The 23,948-nt window shown below is 40.5% G+C and overlaps 2 protein-coding genes across 17 annotated transcripts; both read right to left on the reverse strand.

The window, feature by feature from the left end:
• Positions 1-545: 545 nt before the first annotated feature.
• Positions 546-20,012, reverse strand: L(1)g0196 (inositol hexakisphosphate and diphosphoinositol-pentakisphosphate kinase). Of its 10 annotated transcripts, XM_071795455.1 has the most exons (32): positions 19,828-20,007; positions 19,363-19,592; positions 19,029-19,140; positions 18,841-18,936; positions 15,964-16,161; positions 15,744-15,884; positions 15,573-15,663; positions 15,234-15,409; positions 14,808-15,100; positions 14,211-14,405; positions 14,016-14,102; positions 13,748-13,936; positions 13,536-13,633; positions 13,215-13,352; positions 12,709-12,738; positions 11,779-12,013; positions 11,265-11,700; positions 11,053-11,186; positions 10,849-10,963; positions 10,522-10,761; positions 10,330-10,443; positions 9,842-10,017; positions 9,572-9,720; positions 8,566-8,613; positions 5,994-6,299; positions 4,577-4,798; positions 3,774-4,014; positions 3,450-3,541; positions 3,269-3,377; positions 2,602-2,979; positions 2,364-2,511; positions 546-2,288 (listed from the first exon to the last, which is right to left on the reverse strand). In XM_071795455.1, the coding sequence occupies exons 3-32, from the start codon at positions 19,059-19,061 to the stop codon at positions 2,046-2,048; spliced, it is 5,151 nt and encodes a 1,716-aa protein (XP_071651556.1). In that variant the 5' UTR covers positions 19,062-19,140; positions 19,363-19,592; positions 19,828-20,007; the 3' UTR covers positions 546-2,045. The 10 variants fall into 10 exon arrangements, 9 of the variants coding, with proteins under 9 accessions (XP_071651556.1, XP_071651553.1, XP_071651554.1 ...); XM_071795452.1 differs by having other exon boundaries at positions 546-2,511; positions 9,842-9,999; positions 15,234-15,400; XM_071795453.1 differs by having other exon boundaries at positions 546-2,511; positions 4,577-4,756.
• A 579-nt stretch (positions 20,013-20,591) lies between these two features.
• LOC139823141 (uncharacterized) lies at positions 20,592-23,444 on the reverse strand. Of its 7 annotated transcripts, none has more exons than XR_011734713.1 (8): positions 22,989-23,114; positions 22,623-22,884; positions 22,393-22,550; positions 22,124-22,314; positions 21,751-22,021; positions 21,386-21,641; positions 21,204-21,281; positions 20,592-21,126 (listed from the first exon to the last, which is right to left on the reverse strand). XR_011734713.1 is itself a non-coding variant. In XM_071795494.1 (7 exons), exons 2-6 carry the CDS (start codon positions 22,856-22,858, stop codon positions 21,400-21,402), a joined length of 1,098 nt encoding a protein of 365 aa, XP_071651595.1. In that variant the 5' UTR covers positions 22,859-22,884; positions 23,251-23,444; the 3' UTR covers positions 20,592-21,281; positions 21,386-21,399. The 7 variants fall into 7 exon arrangements, 5 of the variants coding, with proteins under 5 accessions (XP_071651595.1, XP_071651590.1, XP_071651591.1 ...); XR_011734712.1 differs by having other exon boundaries at positions 20,592-20,806; positions 20,883-21,281; positions 22,989-23,113; XM_071795494.1 differs by lacking the exon at positions 22,989-23,114 and adding an exon at positions 23,251-23,444 and having other exon boundaries at positions 20,592-21,281.
• Positions 23,445-23,948: the final 504 nt, after the last annotated feature.

Raw genomic sequence — 23,948 nt, forward strand, 5'->3', positions numbered from 1 at the left:
GACGAAAGGGGGATGCGCCGAGGGATAACTAATAACTTTATGCAACCCCCCGTCGAAGTCACCTCGGGGGAGGGTAAACACGAGATCCGATTTGACACGCGGAAACGCGCGATGTTTATACGCGCTCGTTGTAAGGGTCGGTCTCTCGCTCTCGCCGCGTCAAGTGACACGGCTAATATCTATTTAATTGATTCAGGGGGTAGAGCGCACCCCTCAGACCGCACTCTCGCTCGTGAACAATATGCTGGCTGTCCCTCGAACGGACGAAAAAGGCGCGCACGTGTCTGTCAAAATCGCAAATTGACTCTGCGCTGTCGGTTTGATCTGAAGCCAATTATAGACAGGAAGGATTATCAAAAATAAAATCGCCGTAAAATCATCGATGAGACAGTTGCCCAGTTATCCTTGCAACGTTATTTTCAAAAAAATAAATAAGAGACATCTGACAAGGCATAAGCTTTTTTTGTAATCAAGTCAGTCTCGCTCAGTTTAATTATATTATTAACTTAAGAATATTAGGAAAAATAAATCCCCAACACACAGAGTTTCGTTCCGGATTGTTTTATTAAAACATTTGTAACATATATATATATGTATATATATATGTACATACGTACATATTTTTCGTATCTATAAGCACGCTGCTTACTATTTTACAAGTATGGTTAATCTGCAATTAATAACTATTACGTATTTTCCGTTACTGATTCACAATACGAAGCCGTAAGTCAATAGAGGGGATGTTCTTTCGTGCAACTTCAAGCGTAGTCATATCGCCTTAACTGGGATATTTTCTTTGGCTCGGATAAAATCTTCCTCTCCAGTACTTATATCACTATACGGAAAAAAATGTAAAGAACGCAATATTCTCGACTATGCCATACGAAGTAAGATCTCTGAGAGATATTTTCGTTGTCATTTGACACGCATTAAACTAGCGTACATAATCTTCAGTCTCGTACATTCGGTAACTTCAAGAATATCTGGCTATATACTAATTTAAAAAACTATTGCAATTTAGTTAAAGAGAAGAACAAAACTTAATAATATACATTTCTTCTTAGGTGTTCTCAACATTCATAATCACATGTATTTTCTTTCTCACTTCTGTTCCTCTATTTAATCATCCTTATACTTAATTGAAGCACACATAATGGCTTTATCTACATCGCGTTTGTACATCTGTAGTAATCTCTTTAGGAAAGAGGTAATCTTCTACGCGCGTAATAACGATTCACAGTCAACAACGATGATCCTGGGGAATATTATTGCGGAAAAATCGTTTTCTAAGAATCTTAAAATGATAAATGATCGGAAACATAACATCAAGCTGCTTCTTGTTGACTAAAAATTCTCGATTCTTAATTTTTTTTAATACGGACTCTCACAAAAAATATTAGCAATATAAATACATAGCATGTATATCCAAATAATATAAATACATGTTGAATCAAAATTAAAAATTAATATCAAAGCGCACAGATGATATGTAAGTAAAAGGATTAATTTTTCTCTCCCGCTATTATCAGTCGAGTAGTTTGTTGATCTTTTTAATAGAAAAGACCCGTAAAATTCTAACTCTAACGTTACATTATTTCAAATAAGCTATCGTAATTATTCTATATACCTGTATTGATAAAATATATTTTTTTTTAAGTCGCAAAGTGATTTAGAGAGATTAATCACTTTCTCGAGATATTTCTCGAGCTAAAACAAGAATAAATTGTCTTTGTTTGATTTAATATCTCATTTATATAATGCTATAAGGATTGGAAGGAGAGGGGGTTTAAAAGTTCCGCTATTATAATTCTCTCTAAACGACTGGTCCTGGTTGTATACTTTTATCAGCCTTAATGGACAATGCTATGAAACATTAAAATGACTCTCCAGTCCTGCTTAATACTTGCTGTGTTCTAATACTTTTCGTGCTAGGAAACTACCCTTCCTAAAATTCTTCGTAAAATTCTACGTCGTAAGAATAGATCTAATATCACGTGGGTGTCGAAAAAAACTATCAGAGTAAATTAAAATTTACGATCGAATATCTATTTCTTTTCCTTCTCTTTAATGTCGAAGCCCACGGTGACGTTACAGCTATCCGTGAGACTGCCGGCTACAGTGAGTATAGGCTCTTCCTGCTGGCTCGTTCCCGAGGAATGCGTCGGATCCGCGCTCAGTTTCCAACTTTCCAGATCCGCATCCGACATGGTCGAGAACGAGCTCTGTCTCGAATAACTGAAAGTCTGTTGTTCGGTTTTCGGCGCGACCAGTTTCGGCGTCGTGACGCTCTGCGAACGAGAAAAGTTCTTTCGCTTTTGAGAACCGATGTGCAAGCCGCCGCCCTTTTTAGAATCCTTCTTTACCCTTTCCGCGATGGATTTACCCGCGCTCGAGGAGTCGGATTTCTGAGAGGTAGAGAGTTTCGTCGGAGTTTTGTCGGAAGTACCGGCGTTGTCGGTGTCCTTAATTCGGACGTCGCCGTGCGATATATCCGTGCTTTCCACGAGGAAACTAAAATAAGCAAACGACGCCGCTCATAAATATCGGTAAACGTCACTTCATATATTGTATTTTGTGTAAAACCGGATTTTTTCTGCCTACCGCCCGATCTTCTTGTAGCTGCCACTTAGTTTCGCTGAATTAACGTCGTCCCTCGGCTCGAATATTGATTTAACATCCTGTTTTTTTTGCTCCTCGCTCTGTTTTAAAGTCAACGTGTGGTCCTCGTCCTCGTCGATGTTGTCACAGGGAAGATCATCGCCACACACGAGCTTTGTTTGCACACCGCTAGCACCTGACTGTATCACTTGCGGTATTTGCGTTATTTTGCGTATCTGACCGTCCTCGTTGCTGTAATAATCCGTATATGAGACGCTGCCGCGACTTTCTCGATTCTCTTGATCGAGACGAATACAAAATTCGTTAAAGTCGACGTCCAGGCAAGTCGGGGAGAATTTCGGCGCGATAAAGAGTTGAGCACTGTGAATGGACAGGTGTTATTTCTACCACACTACTAACATTCAACGTACACCGTAATTAGATATAGAGAGTATTAGAGAGAAATACGTAAAATATAAGTAAACCAACAAAAATATAACTACAAAATGATATATTTAGTAAATTTAGAACTATAGAGAGTGTAAATAACCAAACCAGTTTATATCATATTAATTATCACCATCATTCATATTAATTCAACATAAAAGGAAAGGAAGTATAAAAAAAGAAATAAATTAAATTTATGCACTTTAAGACATTTGAGACTCACCTCTCGTTGCTAATTAAGCTCATAGACATACTGCATTCGCCTGTCGATGTTGGCGCAGGTGACGATGGCTCGGACAGAAAAGACTGTGGCTCGCTACTCCATCCTGTGCCTAAGTGATACATAAAAGATTTTTTAAATAAATGTGATATTGCTATCACAGCCAGATAGGGTAGATACGCACTGTTCGGACTGGTAGGTGACGGTAGATTCCTGGTGTCACACGTTTCTGCTTCGCCAAGGGGCTTATACAGTATCGGTGTCGGGATAATGTACCTGTGCGGGGTAGTAACGCGATAATGCACCAGAAGTCAAACAATCACAGCTCGCGTACTCAAGTTTTTAGCAATGGAGAATTACAAAATTAAATAAATTATTTAATACGGTCAGCGGAAAAAGATGTAACAGGATACAGCACACTCGGAATAAGTTTGAAAGCGATCTTACTTGGCGCACAGGAGAAGAACTTAATACTCACGAGCATGCCTTATGTCATTTTTTATGGTACCTGACAGCTTCTGTGTCAGAAGAGTGGTACTCGCGACTGATCCCGGCGTGGACAAGGGGTGGATTGAGCGACTCGTGCGTCGATCCGGCCGGCGACGACTTAGGCGGCGACGAGGCCGGAGTCCTGTACAACGGCGCCCTGGTCATCATATCCAGGAAGGAATCCAGTTGACGTAGCGATAACGCATTGTGCAGAGTTTCCAAGGGTCTGATGGGGGGTACTCCGCCGAAACCTTCTATCGCTATAGAATAAATGTACTAATTAGAAATATTCTTCATTATTTTAACTTATTCACCTAGATTATTTTATTATATATAATACGTATAATTAAATAATTGTATTCTAATAATTGGATAAATAATTGGATAATAAAGAACTCTCGATAATGAAATTAATAACTGCCGAATAAAAAGGGGTCTTCAGCGTGGATGATGGTACGTAAGTTAATCGATATGTTATATCGATCCAATAACCATATAATATAAATCGGACGTTTCGGCTCTACTTTAAGCCATCTTTAGCGATGCGGTAACAATTAAATCAAAATGATCTCATATTCTTTGACAAGAAATGAGTAACTTCAAGATTGAGTGGTCTAAAAATAGCGTGATTTTCCGTGGAAAAATCCAAGTAAAACAAGCTAATCCTATAATAAACTACGATCATTAGTAGAACCGATTTATAATTATATATCCCAGCAGTTATTAAAGATCGATATAAAATTAACTTGCGCATCAACCGCGTTGAATTCTTAGAGCCCCCCTTTACTTGTTACTTATTAAATAATTAGATATATAAAATACCAGCGACCGCAGACGCGTGAGGTGGGACCATGTCCTTTAGGTTCGGCGCGCTCGAAGAGCCACTTATCACCGCCGTGCTGAAGAGACTGTTAGCCGAGCCAGTTAGCTTCTTGCTGACGTTGTAGCCCAACAGCTTGAAATAACTCATCTGTCCGGAGATACTGTGACGGTGGCGCCTTGCTGTGCAGGTAGGATCAGGTTGAATGATCCGCGATCGCGAGTCTAGGGGTGGAGAAGAGGAATGAGGCCTGGACACGGGGTGTCTGGACGGACGGGGGGAGGGAACTCAGACGCTGATATAGACACTCCGGACAGTGATGATGATTAGTCTCGTGGATCGGTATCGATGTGGTAGTGATAACGGTGAGTGTCGTAAACATTTTGTTATATAATAAATAGCATGTCCCCTTATTAAAAGCCGGCAGAGATCGGCTGTGAAGCTCTAGAATCTATCACAGACTCGTGCTCGTGCTCGTGCCCGTGCTTGCATTTGTGCTCGCGTTTCAAGGTGAAGAAGAGGGACATTTAATAATCAGAGAGAAAAAGACGACAGAGAGAGATAACGAGCAAAGCGAATCGGTGAGCATAGGACTATTCCCACGAATGTTAGTTACTACGCTTAATCCTCAACTGATTCCCTGCCTCTTTCTGAAAACAGATTTTAAGAGGCAGAAGATCAGTCGAGTCTCTCAATGAACCTCGATTAGTGGGAATAATCCATATTAGGAAACAGAAATTAGCGTTGGTCTTCCTTCAAAAAAAGAATATCAAGCTAATTGAAGAAATCAGTAACACGTATTGCTAAAGAATTAAACTTTGCGAGTGCCGGACTAATTTGTTGCACTAATTAGGATAAATGGTCCCTTGATTATCTCCCTTTTTTTTTTACAATTCTGGTCTCCTTCGGCTCACCGTGTTAATTATGTAATTTCTTTGCCCGAAAAATGGGACATTTAACAATTTCGACAGATTCGGAATACGGTGAGAATAATGCGGCGATTCACGTGAGATCAATTTCGTACTGATATCGTGAATCGAGATTTCCAGCATCCGGCATTGAGGTCGCAGGAACTCCGGAGTAGCATATGGAAAAGAGGCAATCTGGTCACGTCGGACTCGTGTGTCAATGCCAATAAGAGTTCGCAAGAGAAATCACCAACAAAAAGAGAGAACGAAACGTTACATCTGAAACGTTACTTACCGATTTAAGAACGAAGATAGTCTCGGTCGCCATCAGATAGTAATCAATAAACCAGATGGTAACATTTACTTATTCCCTTACTGTTTCATTATCAACAGAATTTTCATCGACATTGATACCAGGACTGGACCAGATTCCTCCGCGTGCCACCCCGGCATGTGCGACGACCTCTCCGTCGGTCCGCGTTGCATCTCTGTCGTTACCCCCTGAACTCACCGCAGAGTTCGACGGATGGAAGCAAGGTCACTTCGGAGCGCGAGCGTTCGTACTTTCTGCCGCGGCCACGGTGCCTGGTGATAGTCCGCTCCGGCAGGCCGCTGACGGTCGCGAACGACGGGTCGGGCAACGAGCAAGGATTGGCGGATAGCTGTCTATCGTTGCGCGCATTGCGAAGCGAGCACGAGGAAGCGAAGCTCTCGTCCGGCGAAACCGGCAGCTCCGGCGAGCTGTGCGACTGCAGCAGTGTCGCCGGTTTCCACGTGCGTTCCTCGCCGCGAGGCTCCTCCGGAGTTGGTCCCGCGGCTGATAGCGAGTTACGTTGCGGTGCGGTGCGGTGCGGTGCGGTACGGTGCGATGCGTAGGGAGGGTGCGAAATGCGCAGGCACATAGATCCAGGTGTGATAGCGTTATCAGAAGGGTGACAGCAGGGTACGGTGCAGCATTCGGTATGACGGTGTAGTGAGGGGAGGAAGAGAGAGAAAAGAAAACAAAAGAGAGAAAGAGCCGATTAAAAAACCCATTTTGCTAAAGAAACGGAAGGGACGAATCTTTGGACCGTTGTTCTCGCCTCGCGATAAAAAAAAATCGAACGTTTTATCCGGTGATCATCGATGTAAAAAATGACTTCGCGATATACTTTGCTTTCACGTTTTTCTGGTATTACTGAAATTGAGAGCAATTAAAAAATTATGTACGAAAAATAAAACGGATCTCCGTAATACCCGCGATAAAATCGTCAGCGTAAAGACCCCTCAAAGTCTATTATAATTATTTATACAATACTTATAAAGTACAATATAAATAAATACTACTATAATGTACATATTATATCAAGTACATAAATATTGAACATATATAGAAAACAACTTAATCTCGTATCGTTATTAAATGAATAATATACTTTAAAGGAATATTGCATTTTACTGGCTTCGGTGTTTAAAGATTCGTCGAGGAAGAAATAAAGTAAATTAAGGATAGAGTAGATACCTTCGACCCTTTGCGCGCAACTTAGCGAGTATGTCGGAATCACGAGTACGCACACCACACAACAACCGTGGCACACGATAGCCATGCAACCAGTAAGCCAACCAAACCACACGATTTTTTTTTACATATATAGACAGCCTCGTACATTAACATTTGTTAGGGTGCCGAAGCTCGAACGGCATTAGTACACGACCGTAATGATATAGCGGGTAGATACGATGCTTCTCTTGGTCCGAGTCCCTTTTTCCTTTCGACTATTGTTATGAATTATGCATGAAGAATGGAGAAGAGGAGCGAGGTGAAGATGTTACATGCTTCGCGAGCTATCTATTCGAAGACGAGAAGATCGGCGCGATCGATGAAAGTGGCGACGATGAAAGATGGAAATGACGATGACGATGAACCGACAAAATGAAATGATATGCGAATACAAAAAAAAGAGGCCGTGAATAATCGATGAGCGATTATTATTGTCGTCCGAAAGACTCGATGATATGAAATTCGATGACACCCTGAACGTAATGAACGTATGGCGTAATGCACGTGAAACTCCCCGAAAGAAGGCTCGATGACAATGAAGACGCTTGCGAGTTCCATTTTGGGAATGATGATCTCGGGATCGAGGATTCGGGTGGACAGCTGAATGGACCACACTACGGTGTATGCGTGTGTGGCCCAGACAGTCGCCGATACTTGATTAGTTGGCTTCCACGCGCACAACTATCGCTGAGCAAAGAGTTATTTCAACTGGAATCACCGCTTCCTACCCTGGCATTGGCAAAATACACATCTCTCGGCTGTATTACATGAAACAAGACACATTAGACGTTTTTTCCGGATAGATCAACCCAGACCGTGTTTCGCACTTCGTCTGGCGTGGTTCTGGAGATCCAGCCATTAAAAACAAAACAAAACAAAGAAAAGACGTAACCAATCTTTTCTCTATACAGTAGTACGTGCGATTTGTATAACTGATTAAAGTAAAAGTAACGAAAATACAGATCAAATCAACAAATACAGATTACAAGTCGCAACATATCGTGAAAAATTAACACGGGCAAAATATACATTAACTGAGGAAGGGATGAGACTATAGACTAGAGACTATAGTTACGAGGTATAAGGTGTAGGGTGTGAGAGTCGGCAGTCACTTTAATCAGCACTTCGTAGTACGACGATGTGCATAAGCGCATTCCGGGTACTGATATATACATATCGGTCCAACAACTATGCACATTTTAATTGCAACGAAAATTAAAGATCCGCGGAATTGTCTGCTTTGCTCTGAGATCCAGAGTTGCGCTACGGTTGATACGAGATTTCATCGCAGCGTAACTGTGCACGCTAATATCGATCGACGGAATTATTTCATTGCAACATGTGCATAAGAGTTTCTCTACGGGTATAAAAAAAAGATACATTTCGTATCCAAATAAAGAGAAGAAAATATACGTGGGTAGAACTGATCTACTCGATTACGGGCAAAAATAAGAAGGATATACGTAAAGTATCGTCCGAAAGTTTACATGTGCATTATCTTGAAGAATTATTCTGTAAAAATTGGTAGACGGTACAAACATACCTTCTTTGTTGACCGCGTCCAAGCTCTGATACTGCAGCTTGTCCGCAGCTACAAAAAGAGAACAGTAGAACACAGAAGGGAGCATTGTGAATTGTAACGACATTCCACCATCAGCTCAATTGCCAGTAATTAGCCCCTAAAAGCTCTAATAGCCCGATGCCTTTAACGTTAACATAACATACATTATAACGTTAACATAATATATATATTAAACGTCATTATATATTTACGCGCGTTTCTACAAATCGGTATATTCTTCGAAAAGAAGACAAGTACCATACTATCATTATCGCGCACAATTCAAATCCCATTCATCTGCGATATTCCGTAAAAATGACATAAATTCACGGTGTTCGAATATCTGCTCTTATTTAGATAACAAAATATCAAATCTGCAAATGTAACAGTGTGATTTTATCTCGAAATTCAGAGAAATACAGTAATACTTCTATAAATATCGTAAATATTTCTAATTTCAAATTGTAAAAATTGCACGGTAATCTATATCGAACTATCTATTCGTTAAGTTAAAATATCGAATACCAAGCACGGTTTAAATATCAATATATCTTTCGTTAATCACTACTTGTGCGAGGGAAATAGGATTTATCGTGATAAAATATAAATTTCGTGATGTGAAGCTATTATATAATTTGGGAGAAAGGATATACGGCATTCATATATAGCATTCATATATACTATAAATGTCGATAACTGTTAATACCATTAAAGTGGTGTATCAGTGTGTAAAGAAGACCAATAATAATCAATAATTATAATCATGCACAAACCATTAACGTGTTAAGGATACCGTACACGTCTTACATATCGTCATACACATTCCGTATACCCGTGTGTATGCACGCATATACAACAAGAACAGATTGGTTTGTTAATGTTACATCATCGTTCAAATATCGCTCGTTTATCGGCGACATCCTTCACACTTACTTCAGCATAAATCTGCTCACCGATACAGATAACTTGCACATCAAAGCGCACTTACCTTTCTCGGGCTTCTCCTGCCGCTGATGATCGTAGCTTCGCGCGCGCGGTTCCACGATGCTCCCTGCCTCTCTGCTTCGCCGTTGTCGTTGACTCGCCGCCAATTGGCTGCCAAGCCTAGCAGCCTCATGTCCGGCCACAGTTCTGGCGCTGCACATATATTGCAACACAAAATAAAACTTCCATTCTTAAGGTATTATTTTATCAAGATGATAAATATTTGCATAGAAAAATACTCAATGCAAATCAGATTGACAAGCGAATAGCAGACCTAATTGGAATCGGTGCCGAGCCTTGTAAGAATCCACTATCGTACGGTTCGTCCATCATATTCGGCTCTAGATCCATCATGTCGATCCCACGACTGGTCGTCGGACTGTCTAGCATAGAGTCCACAGTATCCGTTTCCATTAATGGCGGAGGCGTATCCTGAAAGCAAATTTTTGCCTATCGCATTGTGTTACTAAAGAGAAAATTTTGAGAACATAAAAAGTATATATTTGAAAAAAAATTAAAACTTGATACGGGCAATAAGAGCCAAGCGTGACGTTTAACCGCTAAAATTTATTATAAGATACATGTCAATTACGAAAATTACGAACGTTTCGTAAATTTTAGCGGTTAAACGTCACGTTTGGCTCTTATTGCCCGTATCAAGTTTTAATTTTTTTAAATTATAGAGCCTTTACATAGCTATATATTTGCTAAAAAATATTTGCTAAAAATTTAACTGCGATTAATAAGCAAAACTCTACTCACAGCCTGCGCCGTAGGACTTATTACATCGTCCTCGATGATACCCAATTCCGCATCTTCCTCCTCTATCCGGGTGCTACATTGCGAACTAGTATCCTGACCGGAACCGCACTCCCCCTTAAAAAGAAAGACCGGCAAAGTTCATTTAATTTGTATGATCGTTAGCGTATCATAGCGGATAATTGAAAGTCTTACCACATTGTGGCTGCTCTCATTGCGCGAGTGTGGTCTGAATCCAGGACCGGGCGGCAGATTCTTCTGCACGCAGCAGTTAACGCCAGGACTAAAGTGTAACTCAACATGAAAACGCTCCTCGCTGCTTGGATCCTTGGTTGGATCTTCGTACAACATAACAACAATTTGCGACATGTAGTTCAACTCGGAGACCATACTGACATATTCCATCGCGCGTCGCCACTGCTCGTCTTTCACCACCTGCGGATCGCATACATAAGAAATTAGAAGACACCATAGGAGATTATTTCTTCCAGCTATAACGTGTATAACGTATATTTTGCTTACATCGAGTAAACCACCGTAACGCAGCACGGTTAGCAAGGAATGTACATGACTCTCGCTTGTGAAGTACAGCCTCGTACGTACATGGCGCCCCGGGCTCGAAACACCATGGGAATATCTATGGATCATTAACGATTATCGTATAATTACTAAAAAGATCTCAATTAGAGAAGAAAACTCTTTACAAGTAGAACTCAAATGTTGTACCTAGGGTTAAGCCTATTGACAGTTTCCTCAGATTCTTCGATATTTCGTTGCAGATCAGCCCGTATTTTTTTCAGCAAAGGCGTGCATATACCCTGACCGATAGTCAGCTTCTCTTGTACCGTCAAGCCATATTCCTACGCATTAATATATAACGTAACTCACTTATAAAAAAGTAAAATGTTGATAGAATTAGCGGCGAAAAGAAATGATACCTGAGGAATTACTATATCCGCTAAAGATTTAGCGTACGTGTACAATTCTTCCGCGTGTTCGAATTGCAACGTATGATTGTTGTGCTGCAGGTCGTACTTTATGCAATCATAAATGTCAGGTATTTTAGATATGTCAAAACGTTTGTTCTTCGTGCAGAAGTCTTTTTCTATCTTTCCCCAGCGACGTCCCATCAATTCCCATGTTTCGCCATGATAGAGTATCGTGTCCTTCGTCTTCGCGTCTTCCTTCTTGATACGCACGATGTCCAGAAGCTTTTGGATGAGAGAGTGAACGTGCTGGCAGCATCGAACCGGATTCTTGACGAAGTCTAAAGCGGCGTTGATGCTCAGCGCATTTCCCGGATTGATCTGTTCTCGATCCTCGCGAGTAAATTCTCTGTCCTGCTGCAGCAGCTCGTGCAAGCGCGTTTTCACCCTGTAGTTACAAATATAATATCGCTTACCGTGAGGCAAAAGTTACAATTCAGGGGTTCGATGAAGATCCTCTACTCACATATTCTGATATTTGCTACTATCGCAGTCGTTGTCCAGAAGGCCATTGGTATTCGCGCTCTTCACCATCTGCACCAAGATAGGTGTCAGCTCTCCCTCCAACGCGAGCAGCCCTTTCGCAAAAGCCGCCGCGGTCATTTGAACACGTCCCTCGTCGCTAGCGTAGATTTTCAAATCGTGCCGGAACGTGGAGTGCAGGCGTAACAAACCCAATCCTTGCGCACCTGCGTATTCACCTACGTTTACACAAGGGGGAATAATATCAACACAACGACGGGATTCCTCGAGACACAGCTATCATAATCATAGAACACAACGACAACGGAACAATTTAGAGATTACTCCAAAAGAAAAACAGTTGTCGAGATGACCTATGCTCTAGTATCGAGATCATCGCGATAAAGATTGCGTGTCATAAAAATTGCATTAATCGGGATTAATGACGTTAATTAACGTTGTATATCGTGTCACAACGCGCGGAAAATACTGCAAAAAGTTTTTCATGTCTCTAAATGCTTTAGAGTTACCTTGAAACTCCTCTGCTGGTATTTTAATGAAAAATTACATTTCGAAGAAAACATATTGTACTAAGTGTACGTGCATAACAGCTTGTATATAACAGAAATTTACACTTAACATGTTGTAGTGCCATTAAGAACAAAATTAACTGAAACGTACATTAGCATAGAAAAAGCGTGTGGCAAATGGTGAGTGTGGTGTACGCTAAAACCATGCTCCTTCCAAATTGCCGACAACAGCTCGTCTCCGCTGAGTCGAGTGGCAACTCGGAAAATCGTTCAAATAAAAAGATATAAAATGTGCAAGTGTACTCTTACTGTTAGCGCCGACGACCGTATAACATCGCTAATTTCTAAGGACAACAATCTACAGAGAACTATGTAATAAGCGTTGATCGTAAATAAAAGGTTACCGTGGTTTGGTAACATCTCTGATTCTTCCTCTGAAATAACATTTGAGATAAATTATGCTATCTGTGACTCTCTTTGAGTGTAACATTACTACATCTCACTATTAACTACCAGTTACAATATGATTGCCAATATGGTTGTTAGTGCCACAGTGTTTGCTACACTGGCAATTACTCTCGTACAAATTCGATATTACTCTAAAGTAGCTTTTTATGTCTCTCATGGTACAAGATACAACGATATAAATCATGGAAGAATACAATCCAATCTTAGTGCGCCAATTTTCAAGCCGTCCAATAGTTTTGCAACTTGTACAATATAGCGTTCTCAAAATACAATTCGTAAATCGAAAGCCCAGAGGCTTTCAGATTACGTAGTTCGTATATATCACTGGGGTAAACCCAGACCAAGTTTAGCTAATAGAGGGAAATTATTACAAAAACGATCTCCGATACTGTGTAGAAACTTAAAAGCGAGCATGGCAAGCATATGAACATAAGATACGAACCACTAAGGTGTCTACCTTGACCACCGGGGTACATGCAGCGGAATATGCGTCCTAATTCTTCCGCCTGAATACGTCCAGCCGGCGTCAGTTCTCCGCCCCATTTCAATATCAAGACTAGAGACGGTTCTCCTAATCGATCTGAAAAAGAAAGAGTGAAGAGATACGTGTATTTCTTCAGATACACAATTTTCTAAAATATATCTTTTTTGTTTGTTAAATATATTATATATGTATACATATCCACTAAGTATAATATATCCCTAAAAATATATGATCGATATGTATATTGTATAAAATAGTGAAAAAGTAAATGAAGCATACTAAGATCGCTACCGTCGTCGGAAGAACTTCCCCGCGGCCGTCCTCGCGGTTGATACTTCAATTGGACTTTACGATTTATGCCAGAGAAATGCCCATACCTACAATATAGAGTTAATAATCTTTTTACAAATTTGCTCAACTATACAATAACATTATATCGTGATTAATTTAATTCATTAAAGTAGTAGACTATATTGCTTATCGCTACATACATTTCTAAGACACTCTTGAGTTGTTCCAGTTTCCCTTGTTTTTCTTCCAACTCGGGTCCCGCCGCACGATGCTGTATCTCTGTTAGTAGACTACGTGCTGTATCGAGAATCTCTTGCAACTGTTTAGGGCGCTTTAGTTTTACGTGACCGTGCTTATAGCCATCGTACTTTGCAAATATCTCAAAAAATCTGCGAGATATTATATATATATATATTAATTCGCAATGTTCTTAGATGAGAGAAAATGTATAAGATTTTGTTTACTCACTTCGGATGACGTACTTCTACTTTCATCTTCTGTTTTGGGGTTCTATCGCCATGTCTAATAACTGCTACGACACAGCGCAACTCCATCCTGGATAAGTATCGAAGTAGTTAATAACGATTAAAAAACATGCTTCATATTAAGAACGCTCATAGGTTAATTGCTCATAGGTTAATTGCCACTTGTGATTAGACTCACATTTTGCCGAATGTAGTTGGCACAATAGGAGGATCGTCCAGTTGAAAGGGAACGCTCCACGGAATATGCAAGGTGGGAGCCAGTTCCCTGAGTATCATATTCCCCAAAATCTTGGCACAATCATCATAATACTTGTTCGAGTTCTTTACAAAACTAAATCCATTCACGTCGCACACGAACGATTGGCCGTTTGCTCTGTAACCAGAACCACGCTCGCTGTATTAATTGCACTTGACTTTCAGCTACTTATGTAAGCCGCAAATACATTCACGGCCGTGTCAATATCTGTTTTCCGACTGAAGTCAGTTCATGGATGTTGTAACGGAACTCAAGGCTATTGAATGTGTAACGCGATATGCGCTCTAAAGTAACACTGATAACCACATCGACAGTTGTATTGCGTCGACATGTAATGTACTAGTATGTCTTAGTAATGTTATACAGATACGTTCAAAATAAATGTTACATAAAAGAAACGCATCTTTTCAACGGACAACGATGTTCATTGTTCATAAAAAAGGTTTTTTATTGAAAAAAGTAGATTTAATTTCTTACAGTCGTGCTAGTTGCATTGCATGCGAATATACAATCACATACCTTAATAAATCGAAGCCGCACACCGTTTGCTTAAAGGCCAAACACACTTTCCTACTAATGAGTTTTTCGGCATTGTTCAATATCACTGGATAACGAATTTCCTTGCCCTCCGAATCTCTCTCGACTTTGCCGTCGAGGGCGGGACTCTTCCTCGCCTCGGCGTGAGCGTAATCAGGTCCCACGGTATAGACTTTAACATCAGTGCCATCGGTAGGCATAAAATCTTCATAGATATAAGAACCACTCTTGCGAACGCGAGATTCTGGAGAATATACGCTACTACGACTACCTATCTGTGTAATGAACAGGAACAGGTATTCGTTAAGTATTCGTTTTTGAATTTTTTCAATTTAAGAAAACGACGCTTGCTTCCTAAATCTTATATGAAGAATTATGTATTACTTTCAAGAAAAATAATATATATACCTTTCTAAATAATCTTTGACTTCCTCCTCCAGCCGAAGTAGGATAGTAAATATAGATATTATGATCTTCGGCAGATACTGGTTTTTCCACGAATGGTTTGTTGAAAGTAATGCCGTTTACTTCCACGTGATCCTCCGACTCCACCAATTCGTGTTCTAAAATGCAGTCTATATTCTCTATATGTAAAGATTAACACACAAGTAACATATGATAAACAACACAAGTAACATATGAGTGTCCTAAACTCAATCGAGTACATAACTATTTGATTTCTTAACTGGATCGCGGGAGATATTTACGACGCACTTACGAACAGTGCAAATAAATTTTGCAACTCACGTTTCGGATCTGGTGAATCTCTGTCGAGAACGGCATACCGTGGAATTTCGATACCTTCGCTCTCCAGTATAGCATAAACTCTTCTTCGGTCCTACGGCAATTTATATTAGTACGTAGAGGGTACATATAGAAAAATATATTAATATTTTGTAATATTTTTTAAAAGTCTACCTGAATGTCGTACTGCATTGGGAGGTGATTAATAATAAACGGTTTACGTAAACTCGCATAATTTATAGCTTTATCAAGGGGAAATCCTTTACTATGGAAACTTATCAAGCAGTCGACCACAGGCCAATTTTCTACAGGTTCCTGTAAAGAGCAAATGCAAAAGATATAAATTTTGTAACATAGAAGTATAGTATAGCTTCATAACACAAATATATATCACCTTTAATATCACTTCTTCTGGAAAGACGATAATTTTTATATACTCGAATTCCTCGAGCCTTGTCAAAATCTCTTTCATCGGTTTACTCTGCGACTTCTTCGCCATTGCGCATATCCCAACCAGGACTTGCTTTCCCTCTCCTTCCACATCACTCCCGCCCATATAAGCGTCATCTTGGTTGCCTTCTGATAATTCGGGCTAGAAAGTAAAATAAACGATCAGTGATAGCTATTCAAGAGCATACACCGTGTAGGCAAGTCACATCTTGATAATATATGCAATACTAATAAGTAGAAAATAATAAACATTTCAATAAAAAAAAACTTCTATACATATAATATAAAATTAAATTCACTACCACACACATTTTTTTTCTTTGGAAAAATGAGCGATAGATCAAGTGAAAGAACGTCACAGCCTGACTTTTACAGTTTCTAAAAATGAACGTGACTTCTAAACTCCGCTATATAACAAGCAGTGAGGAAGATCGTAAAATCTTCAAGCTAAATAGTGCTCACCCAGTATGCCTTTAGGCAGGATAGAAATCTAGGCTTGTCGTCAGCAGGACAATTTTCATCGCGAACTCTCGTAAGATTACTCATTACACTCTTTAGTTTGATCTTTTGATAAGTAAGTTATACGTTGATCGCATATGTTATTGCCTACATAGAAAGGTAATACATATCAAGCAACGAAGCGTGAAAATATGTAAATTGGAAGATGAAAAATCACGCTATCTTTTGAAATTCGTGATTCAGTGTGAAGTTTTCATTCATCTACACGTTTATATTTTCACTTATTTCTGTTTATTCCGTTTTTACCATTTACTACTTCACTACAATCCAGACTCAATGAGAAATGCAATACCGGTCATGCAGCGACAAGCAAACCGAAGCACGAGCTAGTTGTTAATCACTGCAATGAAAGATTTAGAAAAGATTTGAGATTAATATAACAAAAAAAAAAAGAAGAAAAAGTATTATAGCAAGCTGAAGAAACGTAGTGGAATCTATCCTCTCATTTCCTATTATTTATAACAACACAAATAAACGAATAGAAAAAGTACTTGTGATAGCAGATTTTTATCTGATTAAAAATATCCGATAAGTTATCACAGAAAACTACGGTACCCGCTACGGTTCAATTGAAAATATAAATCTTTATCATTACGTACGATTTCGTGAATATCTATTGTTTCTTTTTAATTATGATTGTTATTCCTATGATCATGAAATATATGTATAAAATATATGCACACGCAGTTGTCTTGATATGAATATATAATGATGAACTGCTGACGGGGTTAATTTTAAAACCACCTTCTTGTTAGAGTATCACAATATATATTTCATTAATCACATACATGTACACACGCACTTTTACCTTTGGAATAAAAATCATTGTCATGTATCTTCAAGAATTAAAAATTCCACAAATTCTGATGTCTCCTGTTCTGATAAGCAATGATTTAATTGATATGTTTCCAATATCAATCGCTCGAAGTGTGATTGCAGTTAACATATCACGATAGAAAGATAAAGGAAGAATTATCAGTTCTATTTTCAAATCACTGTCACTTGAACATTATCACATTGTAACTAGAATTCAGATATGTTTTCGACAGCATATTCATGCACCACCAAAAGAACATAGCGTTAAATTGTAGAGTGACTTAGATTCTAACAATGCGTAATTGTTAGCTTGAATTCATACACTGTTAACGAGCGGCGAATACCTTCTGAATGAACTCGCAGGCAGTTACCTGTTGTAATAATGTTATCAGGCACGATTAGAAGCAATTTATAATTCAGTCAATATTAGCACTGTTATAATTGGCTGACGATGAATGTTAACAAATGTATTTCCACGCGGGGCAAACGGAACGATCAAATGTTTGCGTTGCACATGCATCGATAGAAAATTTAACTGCTGTATCATGTGCGTACCATTCGTGCTTGGATAACGTGCCTCATAATGAGATAAATCCCTGTCTGGCCAAACATCATGAGGAAAAAAAACACACAGAATTTATCCTACTCTTTCACCGACTTGCATTCCTACACTCCACTATGCAGAAACATTTACTAATGTGCATCGCAAATGCTCGTGTCGATTGATTTGGCTCTTTAAAAGCTGATTACGTAATAAGGGTAGGTATGTCTCTCGACTATCTAGGTACTAGCAATCAACCGACCAACAAGAGTTTCAACTTAGCGACCGTTTGATGCATAATGTATCAACTGTGTTTACATAACTGTTCGTACATTTCCACCGTTGCAAGGGGCAGGTACATTGCAAATAAGGAGACGTGGATCGTGCGTATTTTTAAATACCGGAGAAAATATCTACATATATCGTAAACGTATTCTTAATATAGATTTCTAACCTCCGTCCGAACGTACGCTATATTTCTCTAAACAGTTGTCCTACACGTGCACGCTTGTCACTTTCGTGACATAAACACGAGATAAAAAGATGGAAGTGGAATAACATTGCCGTTTCATTAATCTCAAATCAATCCGTTCCTCAGATAACAATCGATCGTCACAAATACCACGTGGCTCTGTGTTCGTGTCGTGTTGCTTTTCTATTTCTGTGATACCTCATCAGATTATCAGATGTGAATCGCGGTTTCATACAATCAACAACCGGATGCGCGATCGAGAAAATTATTCGCATATCGTATCTAACAAGAATAGAACTAAAAAAAAAGAAGGAAAAGTGTGCTTTTATATCTATAAAAATTTCATATGTGCATAGTATGTGCTCTGGTTAGGAAACTGAAGGATAGATTTCCAACTGTGCCTCGTGCAATATCGTGGACGCTCGCAACCACGTGTATTTCAACAGCGGTGAAACAACAATCCCAAAACTTACTCTATTCGACGAACGATAGATCGATGAAATAACAGACGGCTGGACCGTATTTATGTCTCCTATGTAGAACATCGGTCTGCTCGCATTCTTGAGACCCTGTGGACATAAACCTCTCGTTAGGCACTGGGGCAACGCGCAGAGTGCGGTGTTATCTCGTCTTCGGACGGTATAATGTAAAGAGAATTTACTTGGTAACCATGTTCCAGCTCAGTGTAAGACATGTCAGATCCGGTTTCATTGATAAAACAAACACCTGTTTCACCGTTCTTATGTCAGACACCCACGTCCCACGTACTGAAACTACCATATTACCTCACATTAATCGCATTAATTAATTATACGTCAATCGGTTAAATACTACGTTTACGCGAGCGTTACTTCTGTAGTAACTTATGATTATTCCTTCGCGTAAACGGGATTTTGTAGTAACTTACGATAATTTACTCCGCGTAAACGAGTGAATTATCGTAAGTTACTACAGAACTAACGCTCGCGTAAACGTAGTAAAAGTTAAAGTCATACATAAACAAGTGCGAGAGAAATAATACTACTAGAGCGACGTGTGCGAGCTAAGCGCGAGCAGTTTTGCTCTCTCAATCTTACAGGTCCTTCTCTCTCACGCGAGTGTCCTCGGCGAGTGTTTCTTCCTTTCCAACGACGTTTACAAAGCGTCCCTCCTCCGGGCGTCCGTGTTAATAGTGTTAATGAGCGACGATGTGCGCCGTCGCTCGACGTACGTTTTTCCTAGCGAGCTGCAACGAAGATTAAATGTTTGTCGGGGAGACAGAGACGCGTTAACGTTTGCACATCCGCCGAGATAATCGCGTTTGTAAGGTCTGACTAATTGCAAACAGCGGCGTCGAGGCGTATATTTGCCTCGGTGTCCCGCGATTTAATCCAACAAACGGAGCAGCGGTGTCGGCGGAGTTGCGGCGCATATCATGCGAAACGGCCGACGGATTCGCACGTGAATCGAGCGACACTTACCGTTCGTAGTTTGCAAAAATGATCCGTGCGAACCGCAGCGACGACGCTCGCACGTGACTCGCAACGTGACACGATCGCGGCTCTTCCCGGCCCGTTTTGAACTGTTTCGAACTCGCGTCTCGCGTCTCTCTGTTGACGTCGCACACGGTCGGGTTCTCCGCGGCAAATGTGTGTGCCCCACGAGATCGAATTTTGTGGTGTGTTCGTGTGTTGTGTTCCCCCAGAAAGCGGGATCTCCCGCGCCTTCCGCGCGTGCGTCACCTCCGTCCAACAGCGTGGCTGGAAGACGTTCGATCATTCGGCAGGGGCCCCCCGATTGACCCGATTCTTGAATTCATTTGCAAGATAAAACGTAATGCGCAAATTTCGTTCTTACAAAAAATTTGCAAGTTGACTGGCTAAAAGCCATGCTTCTGTAAGAGAATTCAAGAATCGAGTCTCAGGGTTTGTTCTGTGCAGTTTGACTTTTTTTGTATATACCTTTCACGTGTCCATTTCTCTACCGCTATGAGAATTAACTTTAATCTCGGATTAATGTACCTTTTTATCTTTTTCTTGTTCTAAGAGTTGGAACAAATCTAAAGCTGCGGGCCACTTAACACTAACATTGCTTCGAAACATTTCTTTTCTCCTGTCTTCCAATAAAGAAAGAAAAGAAGAATGCTTCAAAGCGTTTTTGCAGCATCAAATGGTCTGCAGCTCAAATCACTGCAAAGAGTAGCTATAAAATACGAGCTCAGGCGAGAAATTAGAGTAGGAAATAATAGAATTGCAATTTTACTTTATTTGCATACTTAATACATACATTATATAGCATTATTCTGTGATGTCGTTTGTTCATAGTAAATCGTGAGATATAATCTTGAATAATGTTCCGATGGGCGAAAGAGATGTACTTCTATTCTGAGAGATTAATATAATTGTAAAAAAAAAAAAAAAGTTAAAATCACGTCGACGCTTCTAAAATTTCATGATGCCGCTATAACAAAAATTATTCAGACAATAAGAATAAAAAAAAAGTAATATCATTTATTTCTTACTCCACAATAAACTACCTTGCGAATCATAGGAGAGAGAAGATTGTTTAATGTCCCAATGACACGATATATGTTCATAAATAAACTGCTTACAAAACTTGTATATTCTGATCTTCCAAGGGATGGGCTCACATAAAACGCACGGCACTTGGAAATTTTGCTTGAGCGTAAGATAAAAGCACGATAATATCAGAGCATATCACATTCCGTTAAATTTTCGATGTCGAAATAGGACAAAATGGAACTGTTCTCTTCTCTTTCTCTGTCGAAAAAAAGGAATCCAATATGGTTTTGCTCACACTGATCGCAACCACGACAATATACGTCGCGTATACATACATCCATAGTATCCATGATCTTTCTTAAAATCTCTTTTGTAACTTCATTTATTCTGTGCGTCAGCAGACCGACAATGAACTGCAATGTAGAAACAATTTTATAATTGCCGTTATACACGCAAGTGCGCGTAAACATATAGTCGAAGTAAAATTCACTTTGTGAATGTATTGTTGTCTATATACCTTGTACAAGATATTCATTCGTAATGCTCGTGAAACCTATCGTCGTGACCCCAAGCCTTGTTCCTTTCCCTCGGCGGTGTCGTTCTCAGTGAATTTGATTTCGTATTAGTTCCTTTTTTTGGTTTGTCTGACGCACCCGAACCGCGTATCGCTCTTGGAATAGAATTCTTTGAATAATTGCCTTGCCCAGATACATCATTCTTCGCGTCTTCTCTTACAATTCGTTGGCTGTTATCTACTTCCTGTAATTTATTATCTGGAACCATTAAAAAGTTGCTCAATTATCTGTGATGGTAGCGGGAAGTATGTCATTCACATATTTATTACACAATTCCTTCACTTGACGTTTAACAAGTAATCGTTACCATTTTCAGTCTTTGTTGCTATCACCTTTAATTCTTCGTGAGTGAACGGGTGTTCGAAAGAGAGGGACTTGATATTTGAGAAATAAAAATGTTTCACCCGAGTGTCCTTAATTTCATAGTCGTTATTGGCTAGTTCTATCACCAGCAATAAAGCTGCATAATTTTCAGGACTGTGCAGGTTTTCCTTCACCAGCAGTTGCCTGATTGTCATTATTAAGCTCTCTAATCCTCCCGGGCACGCCGCGAAAAGATCTTTACCAGATCTAAGAAGCTAAAGACAAGATTTCTTGATAATCATACACTTTACACTTTTATAAACGATCAAGCTCCATTTTATCCTTTTTTTTATACATGTTAGAAATCAAAATTTTACCTGTATCATGATAAAATAAATATTATCCTTAGGATTGTCTTGCAATAGATCTTCCAAATATTGAATCAATGGCTCGGCCAATATTTTTAATCTGTTTCCATCGTTCAGTCTCATGTGATAGTAGACTTCTGCGTGAAGTAAGATTTTGTTGGCAAATATCTTTCTATCCTCTGCTCTGTCTTTTTCCTTAGCTAAAAGAACAACGCGAACATGAGTAGCACGAATACAGAATGGGAGATCGAACAGACAGTGTTTCGTCAAGTACCTACACATATAATTATCCTGTAGAAAACGTAAGAAGCGGCTTCGTATGCTGTTTTTGTTATTATCCTCTAACAGAGCGACCCTGTTGTCGCTGAACACCATCGCCAGCTTTGTGGTCAGCGAGTGGTATATCGCCTGCTTCCACAGGGAGTCGCACACGTGCCTGAAATTTGCGACTTCGTGTTAGAAGGTGGCAAGACGACGATCGCTGGAAGTTTGCTGAACCGAGGGATACCTCAGACTGTCCTCGTTGACCGCGACGGTCAACAGGTCCACGATCTCCTGGATCAGCTGCAGCGGGAGGCCTTCGCGCTCGTCATGGGAGACCAGTTTGTCCACTATGTCTTTCAGCACCTTGTTGCTGCCGAACGCACCTCCTCCTCCTCCTCCTCCTGGCCTACGTAGACCCTGGTCTCTGTCCTGGCTCTGGTGGTTGGACCATCCGCGACCGCGGCCGAACGAAGTCATCATTGACCGACTTAAACCTGCTCGACCTACTAGACACAAAAGCTGCGTATGTCAGGGCATGTTTCCGGTAATCGAAGAACGACGCGATTTAAAGTGTTCATTCAAGAAATACTGACGCGTACGGGATACATACAATCTTGACTCGACCACTTGCTTCTTCAGGGATTCAAGTTACACAGTTAGTACAGTGTTACGATCGGCATGAACTATAACCAACTATAACTCTACATAACTGTTCCTTCCGGCTGCGTTCGGAAACGTCACCCGGGTACACACGGGTATACTCCTTTCTCCTTCTAACTCGCTGAGATAGAAAGAGAAAGGAGTATACTCGTGTGCACTCGGGTGACGTTTTCGAACGCAGCTCAGCTGCACGACGTTGTACCTGGTTGTACCTTCTCTGTTCTGCACCCGCGACGAGACAGCTCTTTTCACAATTACGTTCAGACGGACGAAGTGAAGGAAGGATGTAGGTCCTTTGCAATTGAATCTTTCGTACTTCTTGTTTTCTTTTCTCCCTCTTTCTCCCAACGTCGAATTGCATGATTTATCAACGCTTATTTTATTTTAAGTGCAAAAGGTACGCAGCTGCACGCTGCACATCGCGGCGACGGAGTGCAGAAAAGTGCAGACGGAACTGTCGACGCGGCGCCCGCGCCGCCTGACAATCGCGAGGCACGTTAACGATTTCGCCGCCCAGTGACGGCGCGTTTAAATTTCTCCGATTCCGTCTCTCGCGGATAATTTGCGGTTATCGCGCGATCCTGGAGCTGCTCGGATTCCGCCGTTTGGACCCCCCCCCCCTGGAAAGAGAAGGGAGAGGAAAACAGAAATCGACGAGATATACGGTCAGCGTTTAACCCTTTCTCCCGCCCTCTCCCATCGCCGAAAAAAGACGAATTAAATTGCACCGTGCGACGCGCGGTTTGTCAGGTAGTGTCAGGTTTCTTGCCCGAAGATCGGGGCTCGTTACGCTTCGCAATTACGCTCGCTCGAGCGAATTCGCGTGCGATAGAGTTGGAAAAATCGGGACGGGATTGCGGGCTCGTGCCTCCTTCCGCGAGGTCGACCGACTCTCTCTCTCTCTCTCTCT

This window comes from Temnothorax longispinosus, chromosome 12 (assembly GCF_030848805.1).
Source record: "Temnothorax longispinosus isolate EJ_2023e chromosome 12, Tlon_JGU_v1, whole genome shotgun sequence".
In the NCBI taxonomy this organism is placed as follows: Eukaryota; Metazoa; Arthropoda; class Insecta; order Hymenoptera; family Formicidae; genus Temnothorax; species Temnothorax longispinosus.